The sequence below is a fragment of the Ochotona curzoniae genome, unplaced genomic scaffold (genome assembly GCF_017591425.1).
Source record: "Ochotona curzoniae isolate NIBS_2020 unplaced genomic scaffold, NIBS_Ocur_1.0 scaffold_1852, whole genome shotgun sequence".
NCBI lineage: Eukaryota > Metazoa > Chordata > Mammalia > Lagomorpha > Ochotonidae > Ochotona > Ochotona curzoniae.
The window spans coordinates 49,366,795-49,385,426 of record NW_024467087.1 but is presented as its reverse complement, the minus strand read 5'-3'; the positions used below and the strand labels follow the sequence as shown (position 1 = coordinate 49,385,426).

Sequence of the window (18,632 nt, the reverse complement as noted above, 5' to 3'; positions counted from 1 at the left end):
TTTATAAACCAGCCCGAGCATCCTCCTAACTCCACAGCATCACAGTTCTACTGCCCCCTTACTATTTGCAGTTAGATATTTACTAAAGAAGCTTGCGTTCAACACACCCAAAGTTGAGTACCACCTCTCCTTTCCCCCAGATCTGCTCTATCCACATTGACCCACCTGAGTAAATGTCAACACCGTTCTTCCAGTTTCTCGGAGTCTCACTCCCAGGACACAGTCAATCCACTTCGAAAAGCCTGCTCATTCTACCTTCGGAATTCTTCAGCATCTGACCCCTTTTCAGCATCTCCAGTGCTGAATTCAAGCCCTTAGCATCTCTCCTGGAGCAATGCAAGCGCTTCCTGATTTGTCTCCTAGCTTCTGCCTCTGTTCTCCTAGTGTCTCTTTTGCCCAAAGCCAACAGTGATCTTTTTCAAAAAAAAAAAAAAATATCATGCCACTGCTGTGCTCAGAATTGTCTGGTAGGCTTTTATCTCACTTATGGTGAAAGGCAAAGTCCTCACGGCCCTGAGCCTGCCTCCCGCCGTCTGCTCGCTTGTCTCTCACTGTCCTGCTGACCTTCATCTCCCTCACACACCATATCTTTCTTAAAAGATTATTTATTTGCAGTACAGAGGAAGAGAAAGAGAGATTGATCTTCTCTTTTGTTCCTTTTATTCCTCAAATGACAACCTATAGCCAGATCGGGGCCAGGCTGAAGCCAGCAATCAGGAACTCCACTCGAATCTTCCACGTGAGTGGAAGGGTCCCAGTATATGGGCCATCTTCCACTGCCTTCGCAGGTACATTAGCAGGCAACTGGACAGGTAGTGGAGGAGCCAGGACCCAGACCAGCACGTCAGCATGAAATGCCTGCATACAAATAGTGGCGTAACCCTCTGTGCCACACACTGGCCCTTGCTTCATATCTTGAATGCTATGTTCCAGCTATATCGACTCCTCAGACATGCCTTGGGCCCACTGGACTCATTATTGACTCAAGCTGAGAGGCATTTCTCACGACACCTACAGGGTACACACTGTCTCCTCAGTCACTTTGCTCATATAGCACCTTTTTGGAAGACTTTCCTTGGTCACCCTATTTAAAATTGGTATTCATGGGCCTGGTGCAATAGCCTAAGTAGCTAAATCCTCACCCAGTAACAGCTGGTGTCCCTTATGGGTGCCGGTTGGTATCCTGTCTGCTGCACTTCTCACCCAACACCCTGTTTGTGGCCTGGGAAAGCAGTCAAGGATGGTCCAAAGCTTTGGAACCCTGAACCCAGGTGGGAGACCCAGAAGAAGCTCTTGGCTCCTGGCTTTGGATTGGCTCAGCTCCGACCGTTGCAGCCATTTGGGGAGTGAACCAACGGATGGAAGAGCTTTCTCTCTGTAGACCTGACTTTCCAATAAAAATAAAAATAAATCTTTAAAATTGCTAGTCATCCAAGAACCCTATGTGGTCTTCCCTTCTTTATTTTTCTGCATAGTACTTATCCCTATATAATATAATATGTATGTTTTACTTATGTCATTGTCTCTCTCTCACTCGGTTTGTTATATTCATGTTAGTGCAGAATTTTTTGTCTATTTTGTTCACTGCTGTGTTGCCAGTAGCAAAGATAAATTTGTTAAATCACTGCTTTTTTTTTTCCCATTTTATATGTTTTATCAGGTGCTACACAGTTTGTGCCTGACCCCAAGCTCATGGATCACGGGCAGTCCCATCCAGAAGATGTAGATCTGTACAGCACTAGAAGCTGAAATAAGCTGCATAGAGAATGACCAGAAGTGTGATGGTGCAAAGAATGATGAAAATCACAGCAGGGGTAACTGACGTATCCAGAGAAACAAATCAAGTTATTCACTCGGATCTTCAAATGCAGTTTGGCTAGTCACATCAGTGATGAAAACACAAACCATGAATGCAATCCCACTAGCAGTCGATCGATGAGCAAGACACAGTGCTGGGCTACAGCCGATAACTTTGGAAGCTGTTTATCAAGAAGCAAAACCAAATGCAGAGATGACCACTAGTGAAACTAAAATCTGAAAAGCCGTGCGTGCATTTCTATACGTATGTATCTGCTCTAGCTTGTCCAAGTTAGTGTCTGTTAAATTAGAGCGCTTTGTAGAGAGATGTATTCTCACCTGTACTGTTTTTTATTTCCCAGCACTGGAATAAAATAACAATATTTTGTGGCACATGGGCTTTGGCTTTGTCTACTTTATTAATGTTAACTGCTGTTAATTGTCGGAAAACATTGCCATCTGTCTTGGAGGACTGTATGTTTCCCAGGTCCCCAGTGCTATTTAGCAGTCCTTCTGCTGGCTGCTTGATGATTTACTGTTCTGTTCCCCAGAAGCTAATGCAAACTTGCTAGTCCTCTCAAGCCTCTTAAACTCGCCAAACCTGACTAGGTCTTCTGTTTGGTACAGGAAAACAAAATAAAGGATAGACATGGCCATTCTCAACTTCTTCAAGGCTTAACCCGTTTTCAACCGCGCATCCTTCTTTTCTTTGTGTGCTTGGTCTCACCCCTTTCCACCTTAGCTAGAACCCCTATTATACCTTGTTTAACTTTCAGTCTTTGGATTCTCTTCTCCCTCCTGTCTTAAACTCTGAACTGCTTCAGACTCCCAGTAACAGAGGCAGCAGACACTAAAGCCTTTTTTCTCCCACTCTGTCTCTCTCCTTTAGTTGTTTCCTGATTGGCTTTCTTCTCTAAAAAGCGGTTAATGTCTTATTCTTCCTTACACACTTTTCATTCCTCACCGGCAACATTCAGCCCTCTGTAACCTGCCTTAAGTTTCAGGCAATTACTGAGTCTTCACCACTCCCTCCCTGAAACTGTCTCCTCCCTTTGCTTTCTGTTGTTCCTGCTTTTCCTGTTATTCTTCATTCTCCTGGTGTTTTGGATCTCCTAAGATGTAAGGCTCCTCATCTGTTGGTATGCCTCTCCGTTTTCTCATTCCCAACATTCTCTTGTTCAACAGATTTCGCTTGCTACAGCTACCATTTATGTCCTGATTCATATTTAGTGCCTTCATGCTTCTAATTACTTATTATGTCCATCAAATGTGTCTTATACATCCCCGGGCCAGTAAATGGAAACCTGAAGTTCTCTCTGTCTGCCTCTTCTTATTTGTCAAACGATTTCTACCTCTTTAACCCTGTCGCTGCTCTCGTGCCTTCAGCATCACACTTTCCTGAATTCCACAGTGGCCTCCTGACCACTGCGCACTATTACTCTTGCTGTCTCCCGGTTCAGAATGTGTTCTTTTTATAAATAACAGTAAACCTGGTAATAGCATTTAAACATAAGGATCCATTTAAAACCTGGAATTAGGCAGCACAGGAATGATAGAATGGCTCATTGGTGCCATCAAGGACCTGGACTTTTTTGCTGTCCACTGCTCTCTGTAGCATGTTGGTTTGCCGCTTGTGCTCACGAGATAGCTACTATGCTTCTGGGAAATGCTGAAAATAGGAAGGAGCAGGGTAGAATGTGCACAAGTTGCTTCCAGTTGCCTTTTATCATAAAAGCACAGTGCTTGCTTAGCATGTTCTCAAAAGGTTTCTGTATGCATGTCAACTCAAACTTGTCTTATAGCCACACCTTTAGCGAAGATGGGGAAATTATATTTTTTGTTTGTTTGTTCCCTGTATTGAGAAAGACGAGTGATAAGCGACAGAGAACAAGTGTTGAGTTTGAGGTCACACCTGGTGTCTGTGACCCAATTCTTCTAACCCAGCATCTGTATTATTATGGAGTAGTAGTCTTTGTGACAGCTATTATGATTGGTTGGCTTTTTGAAATCTGTGGCTTGTAGCTGCCTATAGAATCAAATCAAAGCTCCTTAGGATGATGTACATCTTATCCCCAGCTTACCTTGTAATTTGTCTTCCTTCTTCCCAGAGCCACCCTGCTGCCAGTGTAACGTTATCTTAAACCGGCTCTATAATGGTCTTGTTTCCTGTACTCTTTGTACTTATTTTCCTTTACCTGTGCTAGTTTTTCTTCTTAGAATTCTCTTGTGTCTTACTTTGCTCCACATTCTAACCATTCCTACTCATTTTTCAAATCCAATTCCAGTGTCACCCCTCTCAGTCTCCCAGGTGTAATTTAGATGTCCTCACCACTGCACTCCTTTGCACTTGCAGTTTCTAGATCTGACACTCCACACAATTGATTATATTGTCTGTCTTCTCAACGTAAGTCTTCTATGGGCACAGCTAAGAGTTTTAGTGTGATGTTTATACCCATAGTTTCCTGGTACATATTAGAAACTGCCATGCTTGTTGCAATAAAGAATATAAAATAATTCAGTAAAGGCTTTAGACTGACAGGGAGGAGGGAAACATACATAAATACAATGTAATGTGTAGTCTCATCCCTAAGCTGAGCACGGTCAAAGAGCTATAGATGTTCAGAGATGGAATGTAGTTCCGGGAAGATGTCAAGGAGGCAGTGACAAGCTACTCAAGGCATGGGGCACCGGATGTGCCAGTCATTCACAGGTAAGCTCTTTAGAGTTTACTTCCAGTATTTGAAATGGACTTTTATATTTTTTAAAATATTTATTTGGGGTCCCAGCATGTTAGCCTAGTGACTAAAGTCCTCACTCTGCATGCATCAGAATCCTGTATGTGTGCCAGTTCGTGGCCTGGCGGTCCCGTTTCCCATCCAGCTCCCTGCTTGTGGCCTGGGAAAGCAGTGGAGGACGGGCCAGAGCTTTAGGACTCTGCACCCATGTGGGAGACCTGGAGGAGGCTCCTGGCTCCTGGCTTCAGATTAGGGCAGCTCTTTCCACTATGACCACTTGGGGAGTAAAACAGTGGATGAAAAATCCTTCTCTCTGTCTCTCCTTCTCTCTTTAGAGCTTTCCAATAAAAATTAAAATAATATATTTTTAAAAAATGTTATTTAAGAGGCAGAGCTAGAGAAATCTTCCATCCTCTGCTTCACTTCTGAAATGATTTCAGTGGCCAGGACTGGACCATGGCCAAATCCAGAATACCAGAACCCCGTCTGGGTCTTCCAATGTCTGGCAGGATCCCATGTGCCCAGACCATCATTTTCTGCTTTCCCCGGCACATTATCAGAGTTGGATTAGAAGCAGACCAACCAGACCTTGAACCAATTCTCATATGGGTTGCAGTGTCACAGGTGGCAACTTAACCCAGTGAATCCCAATGCCAGCCCCAGAAATACATATTTTTGAAGCCTCACATCTGTTTATACTCCCACCACTATTTTTTTTTTACCAAATATAATACAATATTTTAAGGAAAAAATAGTGCTACTGATTGATGCTTACACTTCTCCCAACTTTACATCTGTTAAAATGTGAAAAAAAAATCAAATTTGCAATATGGTAGGTGAAAAGAACATAGTCCAAAGCCACATATAAATGCCTTTGGAATTAACTTCTTCCTTATAGTGCTGCTGCTATCCACTGGTAGTTTGGATTATTATATGGTTGATGGCATCTAGAAAATATATTTCATAGTAAAAGATCTCAAAAAGTGTTATGATCACTTGCTTTATTGTACAGTACTCAAAGTCAAACTGCCATTGGACTAAGATGACATTCAGACGTTGGAGCCCAGAGTGGACCTACTTATTACAAGGCCTTTTCCATCACTACTTTGCAATTTCCGTGAGTTGTGCATAGGTAAACTTGAACAAATGACGGCCCTCCTCGGAGGAAATGTCGGAAGCTCCTCGACGACAGTAGTACTCTGCAGAAGCCCGGTTCCAGATGACAACAAGAAAATGCATGCCTTTACACTGGGTTCTGAGGGCTATCTGTTTAAAAAAAATGAAGGAAGTGGAGCTTCAGGACATTTTGTGAAGATCTACTCGAAGCAAGATCCATGTGCATAATACTATGATTAAACAGTGATAGAGTAGTTGTCTTTTGGATTAATGTATAGCTATTAAAAAAAAAAATCCTACCACTAGGAACTTTAAAACCTGTCTCCTTAAAACCCCAAATCTGATTTGTAAAATCTTCAAAGAAAAATATCCTCAAAAAGAACAATGTTCTCATACATATTTTCAAAAAAACAAAAGGTATTACATATTTTTGTAAAATATTTTATATTATTCTCATATGCTATGGACCTATTTTATGGATAAGATAGCCTTATAATTTCCCTTTTATTAACTTCTGCTTTGTAGTAACAAAGAAAAAGTATATAGGATGGATCAATTTTTAATTAATAACGTAGCCTATGAGGACATCTCGTTTGAAATGCCACTTTCACTCGTACAAAATTTTGGAGTACATTTTGAGATTATGTTCAAATGATGAGATTAATTACCTGCTTCGTACCCTGCTGAATAACATTTGCTGAAGAAAACAAAAATATATGTAATGTCAGTACAAATTGTGATACATACCTGACTTAACCGTTTGAGCATTTCATCTCCAATACCTAGACCTGTGAAACAGATAATGAAAACTGAAAACTAAGTTGAAAAATTCCATCGAGCAAGATATTTGCTTTAATCTAAATATATGTATGTATACATAGGTGTGTGTACATATACATATGTATAAATCTTGTACCTGGGTATTATATATTTTTGTAAAATACTTGTTTACTTGAAAGAGGCAGGGATGTCGTTTTTTTTTTTTTAATTTTTAGTTTTGAATAGATTCCAGTATGATTTGAAGAAACAATTCTAACACTATGGTATTTCCTTCCTCCCTCCCTTCCCCTCTCTGCTTCCCACTCAGATTGCCTCCTCCGTTTTCTTTTCAGATAACATTCTAAATTTACATTACAGTTTAAAGGCTTCATGCTTCACCAGATAAGTTAGCAAGTAAAAATAAAAAAAAAGATCCTAGTTTGGTGGGAATACAGACAATAGCTAGGAGCCATAATTGAATGGAAAAATGGCAGCTTCACTCAAATACAGACAGTAAATTTTTTAAATAATCAGATCATTAAGATGACAGTATATAGCATTCTTAACCACTGGTTTGACAAAAGTATAAAACAAAGTTTCACTGTATTTGCAGCAGTTCTGATATGCACAGATGAATGGATAAAAAACTGGTATGTATGCACAATGGAATGTTACTCAGCTATAAAGAGGGATGAAATTTTGTCATCTGCAGCAAAATGGGCACAGCTGAAGAACATAACTGAATGAAATAAGCCAGACACAGAAAGTCAAATATTAGGCCTGGCACCGTGGCCTAGCAGGCCCAGCGTCGTGGCCTAGCAGCTAAAGTTTTCGCCTTAAACACGCCAGGATCCCATATGGGCACCGGTTCTAATCCTGGCAGCCCCACTTCCCATCCAGCTCCCTGCTTGTGGCCTGGGAAAGCAGTGGAGGACGGCCCAAAGCCTTGGGACCCTGCACCTGCGTGGGAGACCTGGAGGAAGTTCCTGGCTCCTGACTTCGGATCAGCATGGCATCTGCCATTATAGTCACTTGGGGAGTGAATCATTGGATGCAAGATATTTCTCTCTGCCTCTGCTCCTCTCCATATATCTGACTTTGCAGTAAAAGTAAATAAATCTTTTTAAAAAAAGAAAAAGGTCAAATATCACATTCTCCTTTTTTTATTGTGGGAGTTAAATTGAAAAACAAGCAGAAATACTGGTTCCCTCCCTGAATGGCCACAGTGGCCATGACTGAGCCAGGCTGAAGCCTAGAGCATCATCCAGGTCTCCCACATGGGTGCGGGAGCCCAAGGATTTTTGTTATCTTCTACTGCCTTCCCAGATCAGAAGTGGAGCAGTGGGACATGAGCCATTGCCCACAGGGGATGGCAGTGTTGCAGGCAGAGGCTTTACACCACAGCATTGTCCCCTATTATACATTCATAATATCTTTTGTTGAAATGCAAGTCGGGAGTGCTTTTCATTCTTTCTTAATTGGAACGTGATATTAAAGGTAGCGGAAAATAATTGATTACTTTATAGATCAGTGAAGAATGAATGAATCTCTCACTATTGTCTCACAACAGGGTACATTTCTTATCTATTTCTTTTTTAAAAAAAAGATTTATTTTATTTATTGGAAAGTCAGATATACAGAGAGGAGGAGACAGAGAGGAAGATCTTCCATCCAATGATTCACTCCCCAAGTGAGTGCAATGGCCGATGCTATGCCAATCTGAAGCCAGGAGCCAGGAACTTCTTCCGGGTATCCCACGGGTGCAGGATCCCAAGGCTTTGGGCTGTCCTCGACTGCTTTCCCAGGCCACAAGCAGGGAGCTGGATGGGAAGTGGAGCTGCCGGGATTAGAACTGGCGCCTATATGGGATCCTGGGGCATTCAAAGTGAGAACTTTAGCCGCTAGGCCACTGTGCTGGGCCCTTCTTATGTATTTCTACTCAAGCCAACCTAGAAGGCTATAACATTTTTTAAAGATAATAGTACAATTATGATAAGTTAGTTTATTCAAGCCTGGATAAGATTTAATGAAATGTTTATTTTTTTTTCCTAGTCTGTCCTTAAGACATAGCTGCATGCAATAACAACTAGGACAGTAACCAGGTTCATGAAATAGCAATGAGTTATATAAATTAACGCAAACACCATATTTATACTCTGTCTTTACTCCTGAAATTGAAATGTCTTTTTTAGTTGTTAAGTTTCTAACTGGTATTTGAAATTTTACCTTGGTAAGCTTTTATGACATAAAAATCTTCTAGGTAGAGTAACTTGCCAGTCCAGAGAGTGTACTTGAAGTAATAGATGGCAAATCCAACGGCTGTTCTTCCTAGGATGAGGGGACATACAAAGAGGTTAATACTTTATGAATATCAAAACATTCTTTCCCCCCAAATGGGGCATCTTTGGTGTTTATTAGTTTAGATATTAAAGGGATAAGTGCTCATTCTGCAAAATGTCAAACAATGCAGAAATGCATAATACAGAAAGTTAAAAGTCTATTTATTTGAAAGGGAGTTACAGAGAGAGAGAGAGATCTTCCATCCACTGGTGCCCTCTTCAAATGGGCACAATAGACAAAGCAGGGCCAAGCTGAAGCAAGGAGCCTGGAACTCTATCCAGGTCTCTCATACCCAAGCTGCTGGGCCATGTCCATTGCTGCCCCAGATGCTTCAGCAGACACTCAAACAGGTGCTTACCTGCTGCACTACAACAACAGACCCACAGGGAGGTGTACTTCCAAAATGTATGCTAACTTGGGCTCCATGATGTGGCAGGGCAGGTGAAGTCTCCGCCTGCAATGCCAACATGCTATAATAGGCACAGTGTTCTGGTTGCTCTATGCCTGGTCCAGTTGCCTTCTAATGTGCCTGAGAAATCAGTGGAAAATGACCCTGGTTCTTGGGTTCCTGTACCCACACGAGAGACAGAGGAAGCTCCTGGCTCCTGGATTCAGCTTGGCCTAGCCCCAACCACTTAGGTCATTTGAGGAGTGAAGCAGCAGAAGAAAGATCTATCCCTCTGTCTCTCTTTATCTCTACCCTTCAAATAAATAACTAAAACTTTAAGGACAGTTATGTTAATTCATGTGCAAACATTATACATACTACATATTTCCTGTTTTAAGCAAAGTAAAAACCATTTATTTGTGGTTTCTCTGCTTAAAGCAAGGATACGAATAGCGCAGGAATTGCAGCATAGCTGGATAAACCACTCCCTGTGACACCAGCATCCCCTATGAACAAGGGTCTGCTCTTCCAATCCAGCTCCTTGCTGACAGGCCTGAGAAAGCAACCGAAGATGGCCCAAGCCCTAGAGCCCCTATAACTATGTGGGAGACCGCTGTGGAATTCCAGGCTCTTGGCCTGGGCTTGGTCCAGTCCTGGCACTGCAACCATTTGGAGAGTGAAGCAGAAGAACACTCTTCTCTCTTCTTCTTTCCCTCTATTACTTTGCCTTTTGAATAAATAAACACATCTTTAAAAACTCTTGATTACATGCTATATAACAGTATTTTGTTTTTAGGACTTGGAAAGTACATTCCAGATGTAATGGGAGAAGCAAGATTTACTTTACCTGATGGCTTACGTGAATTATAAACTTCAGCAATCAGGCAGTAGAAAAGGGGATTATCCCCAAAGCCATCTCTGAGCAAATCTGAAATAAATCACATACAGTAGTCAGAAAGTTTGCAGGAGAGGGAAGGTGTGGGAACGGAAAGTAACCGGAAGTCACCTCTCCATCTGTATTGGCAGAAATTGTCTGAAGTGACTATTTTGAAACTCCAGAATTTATTTGAACACTTGGAATTTTCAGGAGACAGCTTGATGGGTAGGTAACGTAGGTAAAATTTAGCTCTCAGCGTAGTGGTGGCTGCCCATTCTTTACCTCTACAGTTCTCCATGCCAGAGAGCAATGGGGGTAGGAATCCATATTTCTGCAGCCTGGGTGGACAATAAGGGTCTAATCCTGAAAATGCAAAAGCCATGAGTTGCTGTTTGTTATCACTGAGATAAAGGCTTACCAGTTAGCTGGCTGCCATTGTCCTAAATCCAACCAGGTAAGTAACTCCTAAGAAATGTAAAGGATTTGAACCTGTTACATATTTTTTAAAAATAGAGGGATTTACAAAGCCACCACTAGTAATCAGAAAAAAAAAATAGGCTTGGGAATGGTTTGAGAACACATTAAATTTTCAACTCAGACTAATCCATGAGTGATCTTGAATTCAATATAATCCTTATCCAAATTCCAGCACTGATCTCACAGAAATTATAGTGGAATTCAATGGGACCCCAAATAGCCAAGAAAAAAAATATTGTGGAAATGAAGAACACAGTTGGATGACTCCAACTTCTTGACTTTGATACTACAATAAAGCTTCAAGAGTTAAACCACGTGGTACTGGCAAAAAAAAATAGACATAATGGACCAACGAGATGAGACAGACGATCCAAAAATAAATACTCACAAATTTGATTAGTTGACTTTTGATAAGGGTCCCATCACCATTCTTGGGGAGCAGGGGGAACTGTCTTTTAAGCAATTAATGCTGCAGTAAATGGGCATCTACATGCAAAATAATGAAGTTGGACCCTTATTTCATACCATGTACAAAATTTAGCTTAAAATGGATCAAAAATCTCGGTGTAAGCACTAAAGCTCTATAATACTAGGAAGAAAATATGGAGAGTCTTCAAGACATTGATTTTGGCAGATTTATTACCAATTATACCAAAAACACAAGCAACAAAAAAATAGATAAATTGAACTTCATCAAAGGTAAAAACATTTTTGCATAAAAGGACACTGCTAAGAAAGTTAAAAATACACTCTCCAGGAGTGGGAGTAAGTATGTAGAACTCATATCTAAAAAATATTAATATCCACAATATATAAAAGCTCTTGTAACTCAACAAACACCTAAACAAAGGGCATAAGTAGGTATTTCTCAAAGAAGATAGACAAATGGTAAGTGAACTCAGGAAACAGTATTCAACATCACTAATCATTTAGGACAATGGAAACTGAAGTCAAAATTAGATGCCAGTGCATACTCATAGGGAAAGGAATTAAAAAAAAAAATCATTTGAAAGCCAGAGTTAGGAGAAACAGAGATCTTATATTCACGTGTTCACTCCGAAAATGGCTTTGACGGCCAAGGATGGGCCAGGTCATAAGCCAGGAGCCAAGAGTTTTTTCTGGGTTCCCTATGAGGGTGGCAAGTACTCAAGAACTTGAACTACCTTACACTGCTTTCCCAGGTAGGTTAGGAGGGAACTAGATATATTGGGTGCTAGCATCAAGGCTGGCCCCTGGATGGGAATTAAACAATAAAATGTTGGTGAGGATGTGGAGAAACTGGAATCTATGTGTTACTCATAGGGAAGTAAAATGACGCAACTGTTATACAAACCACTATGAATGTTTCTCAAAAATCATCATGCGATCCAGCCAATTCCACTTTTTGTCTATATTCCCAAAGATTGGAATTAGAAACCCAAACACTCAAACTGTCTTTTGTTTTAGTAAATATCTCTCTGTATCTGGTTGCTTTGCCATTTGTAATTTCATACATGTTAATCATCTTTTCTCTTAGACTTCCTACTCACTGCCTTAGAAATTATAATACGTCATGGATCTCCAACGAATGCTGTTAATATTACCGGCTATCAAAATATAATAAATACTTTGAAAATATTTTAATCACTTTGCTTGCACCCATTCCAACCTTTGAAGCTACTACCAAAATACTGTGTGAGAAATCATACTTTTTGACTAAAAGCAGTTGTTCTACAATTTGAAAACTTGTTGATTCTATTGTATCTGTAAAGGTGTAAGGGCTGTTATACATCAATTTCACACTAAAAATAGGGAAATATAATATAGTGGAACACTAAACAACAATCAAATTGATATCCTGTATACAGAGCTGTTGTTAATATTATCTTTACCAAGCTCAGCAGCTTCAGCTTAAGTAAGTACAGACAGAAGTGTGTGCATACACCTGTTTCCTTTTCTTGCTCAAAAACACCCAAAAAAGTTACCTGCTATCGTCAAGTTCGTTACACCTCGTTTATTGTCACAAGTAGCCAATTCCTGTCAAAGCAGAGCAAACTTTCAGATTACATTGGAGTGATGATTCTTAAAATGATAAACATTATGAAGTTTCTACTGAATAGTTATGGACATATGACTTGGCCAATGGTCAAAGTGAGTCAGATTTAATCCAGTTATCTGGAAACTTAAAATGTAAAACAACTATACTACTCATTGATCATCTGTGGATCACCATAGGTTTAAAATCACACTTTGAGAACCAACACAATAAATGACTTTAGAAAATCTCGTAAGTAGCCTAGCAGCTAAAGCCCTAGCCTTGCACATGCCAGGATCCCAAATGGACACCAGTTCTGATCCTGGCAGCCTTGCGTCCCATCCAGCTTCCTGCTTGTGGCCTGGGAAAGGCAGTCCAGGAATACCCAGGGCCTTGAGACCCTGCACCCACATGGGAGACCCAGAAGAGGCTCCGGGCTCCTGGCTTTGGATTGACTTGATTCTGGCCATTGCGGCGGCTTAGGGGGTGAATCTGTGGACAGAGGATCTTTCTCTCTGTCTCTCCTCCTCTCTGTATATCTGCCTTTCCAATAAAAATACTTAAATCTTTAATAAAACAGAAAGTCTGGCAAGCAAGAAGTTATGGCTGACCAACTGTGAAATGACTCATCAGATAATGCTATGATGTGGTTAAGAGTAGGCTAAAACAGGTACATACAGGCAATACTTGGAAGAATCCTGGTAGGTGGACAGTACAACAAAACCTGCCATATATCCAGCCAAGACACTACCATGATGACAAACTCCAATAAACTTCTTGGAAATAGAGACTATTTTGCAACTTTTGGAATTAACAGGAGTTAAAACAAATGGGCATTTGAGGAGGTTGGTTTAAAATGTTTATGGAAAATGAAATTGAAGGATACATTTATTCTCTCACAAAAAGTCCATGCATAGCTTTTTAATACATTTTCCATGAAATGAATTTCCATGGCATTATAAACTCCTCCTAGTTTTCTCTTGATGGCGGCAATAGGCAATATTTGGAAGGTGTTTTCTAGGTAGAAAGAGTCACTGTTATTCAATGAGTAGCATATCCGTTGTCTGCCAGCTGTCAGATACCAGAGTTACAAAACTCCTTTAAATCATCTTTTGATACCTGGAAAAAAATGGATCTCTAATAACTAACCTGTTGGGTACAGTGTTTTGTTTTTGGTTTTTTTCTTTTTTTCTTTGATTTGTTGTTTTAATTATATTTTGACAATGGGTACAGTGTTTTGATTGCTGTTTGTGACTTGTGCTTGTGACTACATAATCAAACAGAAGTCTTGGAAGAAAGACAAGTCATTCCTTACAGATTTGTAATGACTTAAGCAACCTATTTCAAGAGCAGACTTTCACCAGAACATCCTGTGTAGTTTATTTTAGCCAATAAAATAACATTCAATTAAATGCAACACAATCTTGAGATGATTTTTGACAGGATTTAGCTATATTGGTAAGTGGATGGAAACATTTCCATTATAAAACTCTTCCAAGGGTCCCATCTCTAACATCTGTGCTTTGCTCCAGCTGTATGTTTACTCTGTAAAAAACAACTGTTGCTTTTGTGCGGGTCTATATAGCATCTTTTACATTGTGCATCGTATAAATGGTTGCTTTCAGTGGCACACAACTTCCTCAGAGTAACTATGACTGTTAAATTGACCCTTAACTGCACTGGGATAATTTCTGTGAAAGCCATTAAAGTACACATTTAAGTGAGTTTTCTCACCTAGCTCCTGGGACTCCTGGGGCTGTCCAAGAATCGGTTTTTCAGATAAATGTCTCAAATTAAATGAAAATATGTGCCAATATTTTTATTTCTTGGCAATCATCAGGTTCTAAGATGTAATACCCCCAATATCTTACCCATTAAGAGCTGAAGTTCTGTCCCTGGCACATCATTTGTTTGAGTTACATGTTCCTTTTCTCTAAGATTTTCCTTTAAAGTTAAAATTTCTCCAGGACAAACAGCACATTTAATTTAAAAATGTCTGTGAATTAATTATCTATGATTTTTGAGTGCACAATATGATGTTGATTTACATATATACACAGAAATTACTACAATCAATTTTATGCATGAAAACAAAATGAAGAATAGAGAAGTTAAGTAACGGCCAAAAGGTTTCATACACAGGTCATAATTAGCAGAGCCATCAGACTATGCCTCTCTTCATGTCTTTCAGCCCTACAGTGACCATGAAAATTCATGCAATAGGGAGAGATAGACTTACTTTAATTAAGCGCATGATCTCGGGGCAATCTCGAGCTTCAGCAGGTCGTATTTGGAGAGGCCGCATGCTCTCTTGATTCAACTTTGAGAAGAACCTTTCTGTTTGACTCTGTTCTACTAGAGTTGAACCTGCTAGACATGGAGTTGATTGGCTCTTGCCTGGTTTGATCTGAAGTAGTTGACTCAGGCATGTTTGGCACCAGAGAGATTGAAACAGTTGCTCCCGGCTCAAGTGTGGTTCTCTTGGGCCCAGCTGACTCTGGTTGGGTTGACTAGGAACCAACTGACTTCGCAATGGTTGGCTTGGGCCTGGCTGACCCCAGACTGGTTGGCTTGGGCCTGGTTGGCTCCAGAATGGTTGATTGTGGCCTGGTTGACCCCAGGACGGTTGATTTGGGCCTGGTTGACCCCAGAATGGTTGATTTGGGCCTGGTTGACCCCAGAATGGTTGATTTGGGCCTGGTTGACCCCAGAATGGTTGATTTGGGCCTGGTTGACCCCAGAATGGTTGATTTGGGCCCGCTTGACCCCAGTAGAGTTGTGGTGGGCCTGGTTGGCCCCAGTATGGTTGACGTGGGCCTGGTCGAGCCCAATATGATTGATGTGGGCTCGGTTGACCCCAGTATGGTTGTGGTGAGCCTGATCTCCATAAATCTAATTGATTGCCAGCTGGTGGGCTCAGGACTGTTAGGCTAGAGCCTGATTGGCTCCTTACTGGTTGCAACGTGTCTGATCGGCTGCTACTTGATAAGCTTGTACTGTAGTATGAATAGTATGAATAGTATGTGTAATATGCATAATATGATTGCCTTGTGCTTAATTCGCTGGTACTTGATTGGCTTGTTTCAGATTGGCTTGTGCCTGATTGGCTTGGAATCGTTTGGCATGTGTTTGGTTGCCACTTGTTTACTTCATTCAGGACTGCTTCTCTTGCAACTGGTTGTCTCAGTGGCTGGCTTGTAGTTGGCAGGCATGCAGCTAGTGGCCAGCTTTCAGTATTTCTGTAGCCCATGTGGCGTTGGACCCACAGGCTAGTATTTAGTTGCCTTGTCTCTTGGAGGTTTGATTCTGGTAGTCTTGGGTTTCCTTGTTTCAGGCTTAATTGATTCTTATCATCCTGGCTTGTACCTTGTTTGTTCATGCTGAATCAGTGTTATTGGTCCGTATGCAGATGGACCTGGTTGACTGAGGATGGCTTGGCCAAGGACTGGTTGATTTGTGGGACTGATTGGTCAAAGACTGGTTGGCCGATTTTCACAGAAGACCGGCAGGTTGATGATTGTCTTGATGTAATAGGAACTCTTAGCTTCAGTACTGTGGTGGGAGGCTTCCGGCTGTTTCCAGGTCTTCTGAACTTAATTCATACTTCTACTTACTTCTCCATCAAGATGGGAATCAGATAAAGAGAGGAAGGCTATTGACACCTCCAATGTGTCAGCGTGACATTCTGGTGGTCACAGATGCTTGACCGGGTGCTTGTCACCCAGCCTTCCCTACCAACAGGCCGAAGTAGAGGGAGGAGTAAAATGAAACTGGGGCAGTGTAACTAGCTTTCAGTAGCAGCCCAGTCACTGCGTCATTAGTGACATCACAATGGTGGTGTCTAAGTTTCATAGTGCTCCCCCGTGTGGTGAGAGAGAGGAAGGACCGGTCTCCCTGGACTGCATTCTGGCGATGATTTTTTTTTTTTTAAAAACCGCAATCAGTCTACAACAGCATTAGTATCAGTTACATAGTACACATTTTGAAGGAAATGAGCCAGCAAATACAATGATGGAAGAAGGAATTTCATGGGGGGAAGGGTAAAGGGATGGCATATACCTGATCTGGTAGATGTTAGCTATCACGAGGCCGTCAGTTTTGAGTTATTTAAGGATTGGGGAATGGGGGAAAGGAGGGGCATGAGGGTAAGTGTCTGAGTTGGTTAATTAAAAACAGCAGGTGCATTTAAGAGGCGTGCTGAGAATACATTCTGGCTTCACCTTAGCTCTTAGGAGGGATATAAAGGGAGTCAAGCCCTTCCAGCATTGAGGGGGGAAAAAAAAAACAGCAACAAAGCAAAACAAAAATAAAACACACACACACACAAAACACCATCTATCATCACAAGGCTGAAAATTGTTTGATTTTGGTAATTCAAGCAATAAAGTTATTTCACCAAAGACTTGGTTGAGGCTGTACTAAGCCTCATATTATGATAACAGGTTTATATATACTTTTAAAGTTTTATTATTTTTATATATATTTTATTTTGATTTTTTGAATTATGTGGTACAATTTTGTATAGACTGGGATTTTCCCCCAATCTCCCACCCCCTGACAGATTTTCCCCATTTTACTACAATGGTGTAGTCCTTCATAAAGAGTCATAATTCTGTCAGTCTCTTATTTAAGTGTACCCTGACATTGTTGGTACAGACAATGTCAGACAGTCCAGCATCCCATTGTCTACACATGTGCAACAGTTTCATTGGGGATCCATCTTTCCTGTGGAAGCAGGGATGCATGTTGCATTGTACCCCCACATCTGGATATGATAGACCCCAGTACTCCATCATTATACATTTCCATAATTGAGAAGCCATGAAACAAGGTCAACAACTGGTATGAGTTAGAACAGCCACAACAGCAACAAATTACATGAAAAAAGGCGCCACTGAGTAACCAACACACGAGCGACAAAAAGGAAACACGAATGTGTCTTGAGAAAAAAGGATGCCACTGCGTAATTCATGAGCCAGTGCTGAATTCAACAAGAGAAAAGAAATTATTTGGCATAAAACTGAAATAAAAACATCAAAACACATGGGATGCAGCAAAAAAAAAATTATGGATCAGATTATTGAAGTTTCATTTCCCATGCTGGTTTCGTTATATGACAGATATTTCCCATCTTTGCAACAAATGGGAACTTAGCAATATTAACTAATTTTTCCAAGTCTAATGAACTACGGAATGAAGACAAATTTCTTTTTTTTTTTTAAGATTTATTTATTTTTATTGAAAAGTCAGATATTCAGAGAGGAAGAGAGACAGAGAGGAAGATCTTCCGTCCGATGATTCACTCTTCAAGTGACTGCAATGGCCAGTGCTGCAACGGTCCGAAGCCAGGAGCCAGGAACCTCTTCCAAGTCTCTCACGCGGGTGCAGGGTCCCAAAGCTTTGGGCCGTCCTCGACTGCTTTCCCAGGCCACAAGCAGGGAGCTGGATGGGAAGTGGAGCTGCTGGGATCAGAACCGGCGCCCATATGGGATCCTGGCGTGTTCAAGGTGAAGACTTTAGTCCTAGGCCACCACACTGGGCCTGAAGACAAATTTCAAAGCCCATTTCATGAATGAAAAGGTTCAAATAAAACTATACAGCCCAATCATCATGGCACTGATGCCAAATATTAAGGGGGCCTGGGGAGCCCGTTGTCTTAGTTGGATAGGCAACTCAGATCACATCGCAAAACTCTACCAAGCCTAATAAAGATTGGAGGGAGATTCATTGTTTATATTGATCCACCTTCTAATAAAAATAAGAGCTAAATTTTATTTTAATAATTTATGCTTCCTGTCATGCTGAGCATTGTTCTAAGGAGCACTGTATCAACTCATAGAATTCTTGCAGTAATATATTTCACAGGTGAAGAAACTGACATTCAGAAAGGTTAAGTAACTGGACATAGGTCACACTACTGAATTTTCAAATAAAATGAAGAAAACTCAGTTATTTGCTCTTTTTTTGAAACATCAGGAAAGAGATGAAATAATTTCATTTGATTTACAAAAATTATAAAATTTTCATTTTTTTCAAAATATTTTATTTTTTATTGAAAAATCAGATATACAGAGAGGAGGAGAAACAGAGAAGATCTTCTGTCCAATGGTTCACTCCCCAAGTGAGCGC

General features: G+C 40.7%; 2 protein-coding genes across 2 annotated transcripts in view; one reads left to right on the top strand and one right to left on the bottom strand.

Annotated features, from left to right (window-relative positions):
• Positions 1-2,190, top strand: part of APOOL (apolipoprotein O like) — an 82,852-nt gene extending 80,662 nt beyond the window's left edge. The window contains exon 9 of the mRNA XM_040999699.1: positions 1,661-2,190. Within this exon, the coding sequence (XP_040855633.1) occupies positions 1,661-1,749 (89 nt within the window). The 3' untranslated portion in view covers positions 1,750-2,190. The remainder of the gene's footprint in view (positions 1-1,660) is intronic.
• A 3,443-nt stretch (positions 2,191-5,633) lies between these two features.
• SATL1 (spermidine/spermine N1-acetyl transferase like 1) lies at positions 5,634-14,808 on the bottom strand. The gene is made up of 7 exons (XM_040999582.1): positions 14,743-14,808; positions 12,454-12,505; positions 10,295-10,375; positions 9,983-10,063; positions 8,634-8,735; positions 6,396-6,436; positions 5,634-5,798 (listed from the first exon to the last, which is right to left on the bottom strand). The coding sequence occupies exons 1-7, from the start codon at positions 14,806-14,808 to the stop codon at positions 5,634-5,636; spliced, it is 588 nt and encodes a 195-aa protein (XP_040855516.1).
• Positions 14,809-18,632: the final 3,824 nt, after the last annotated feature.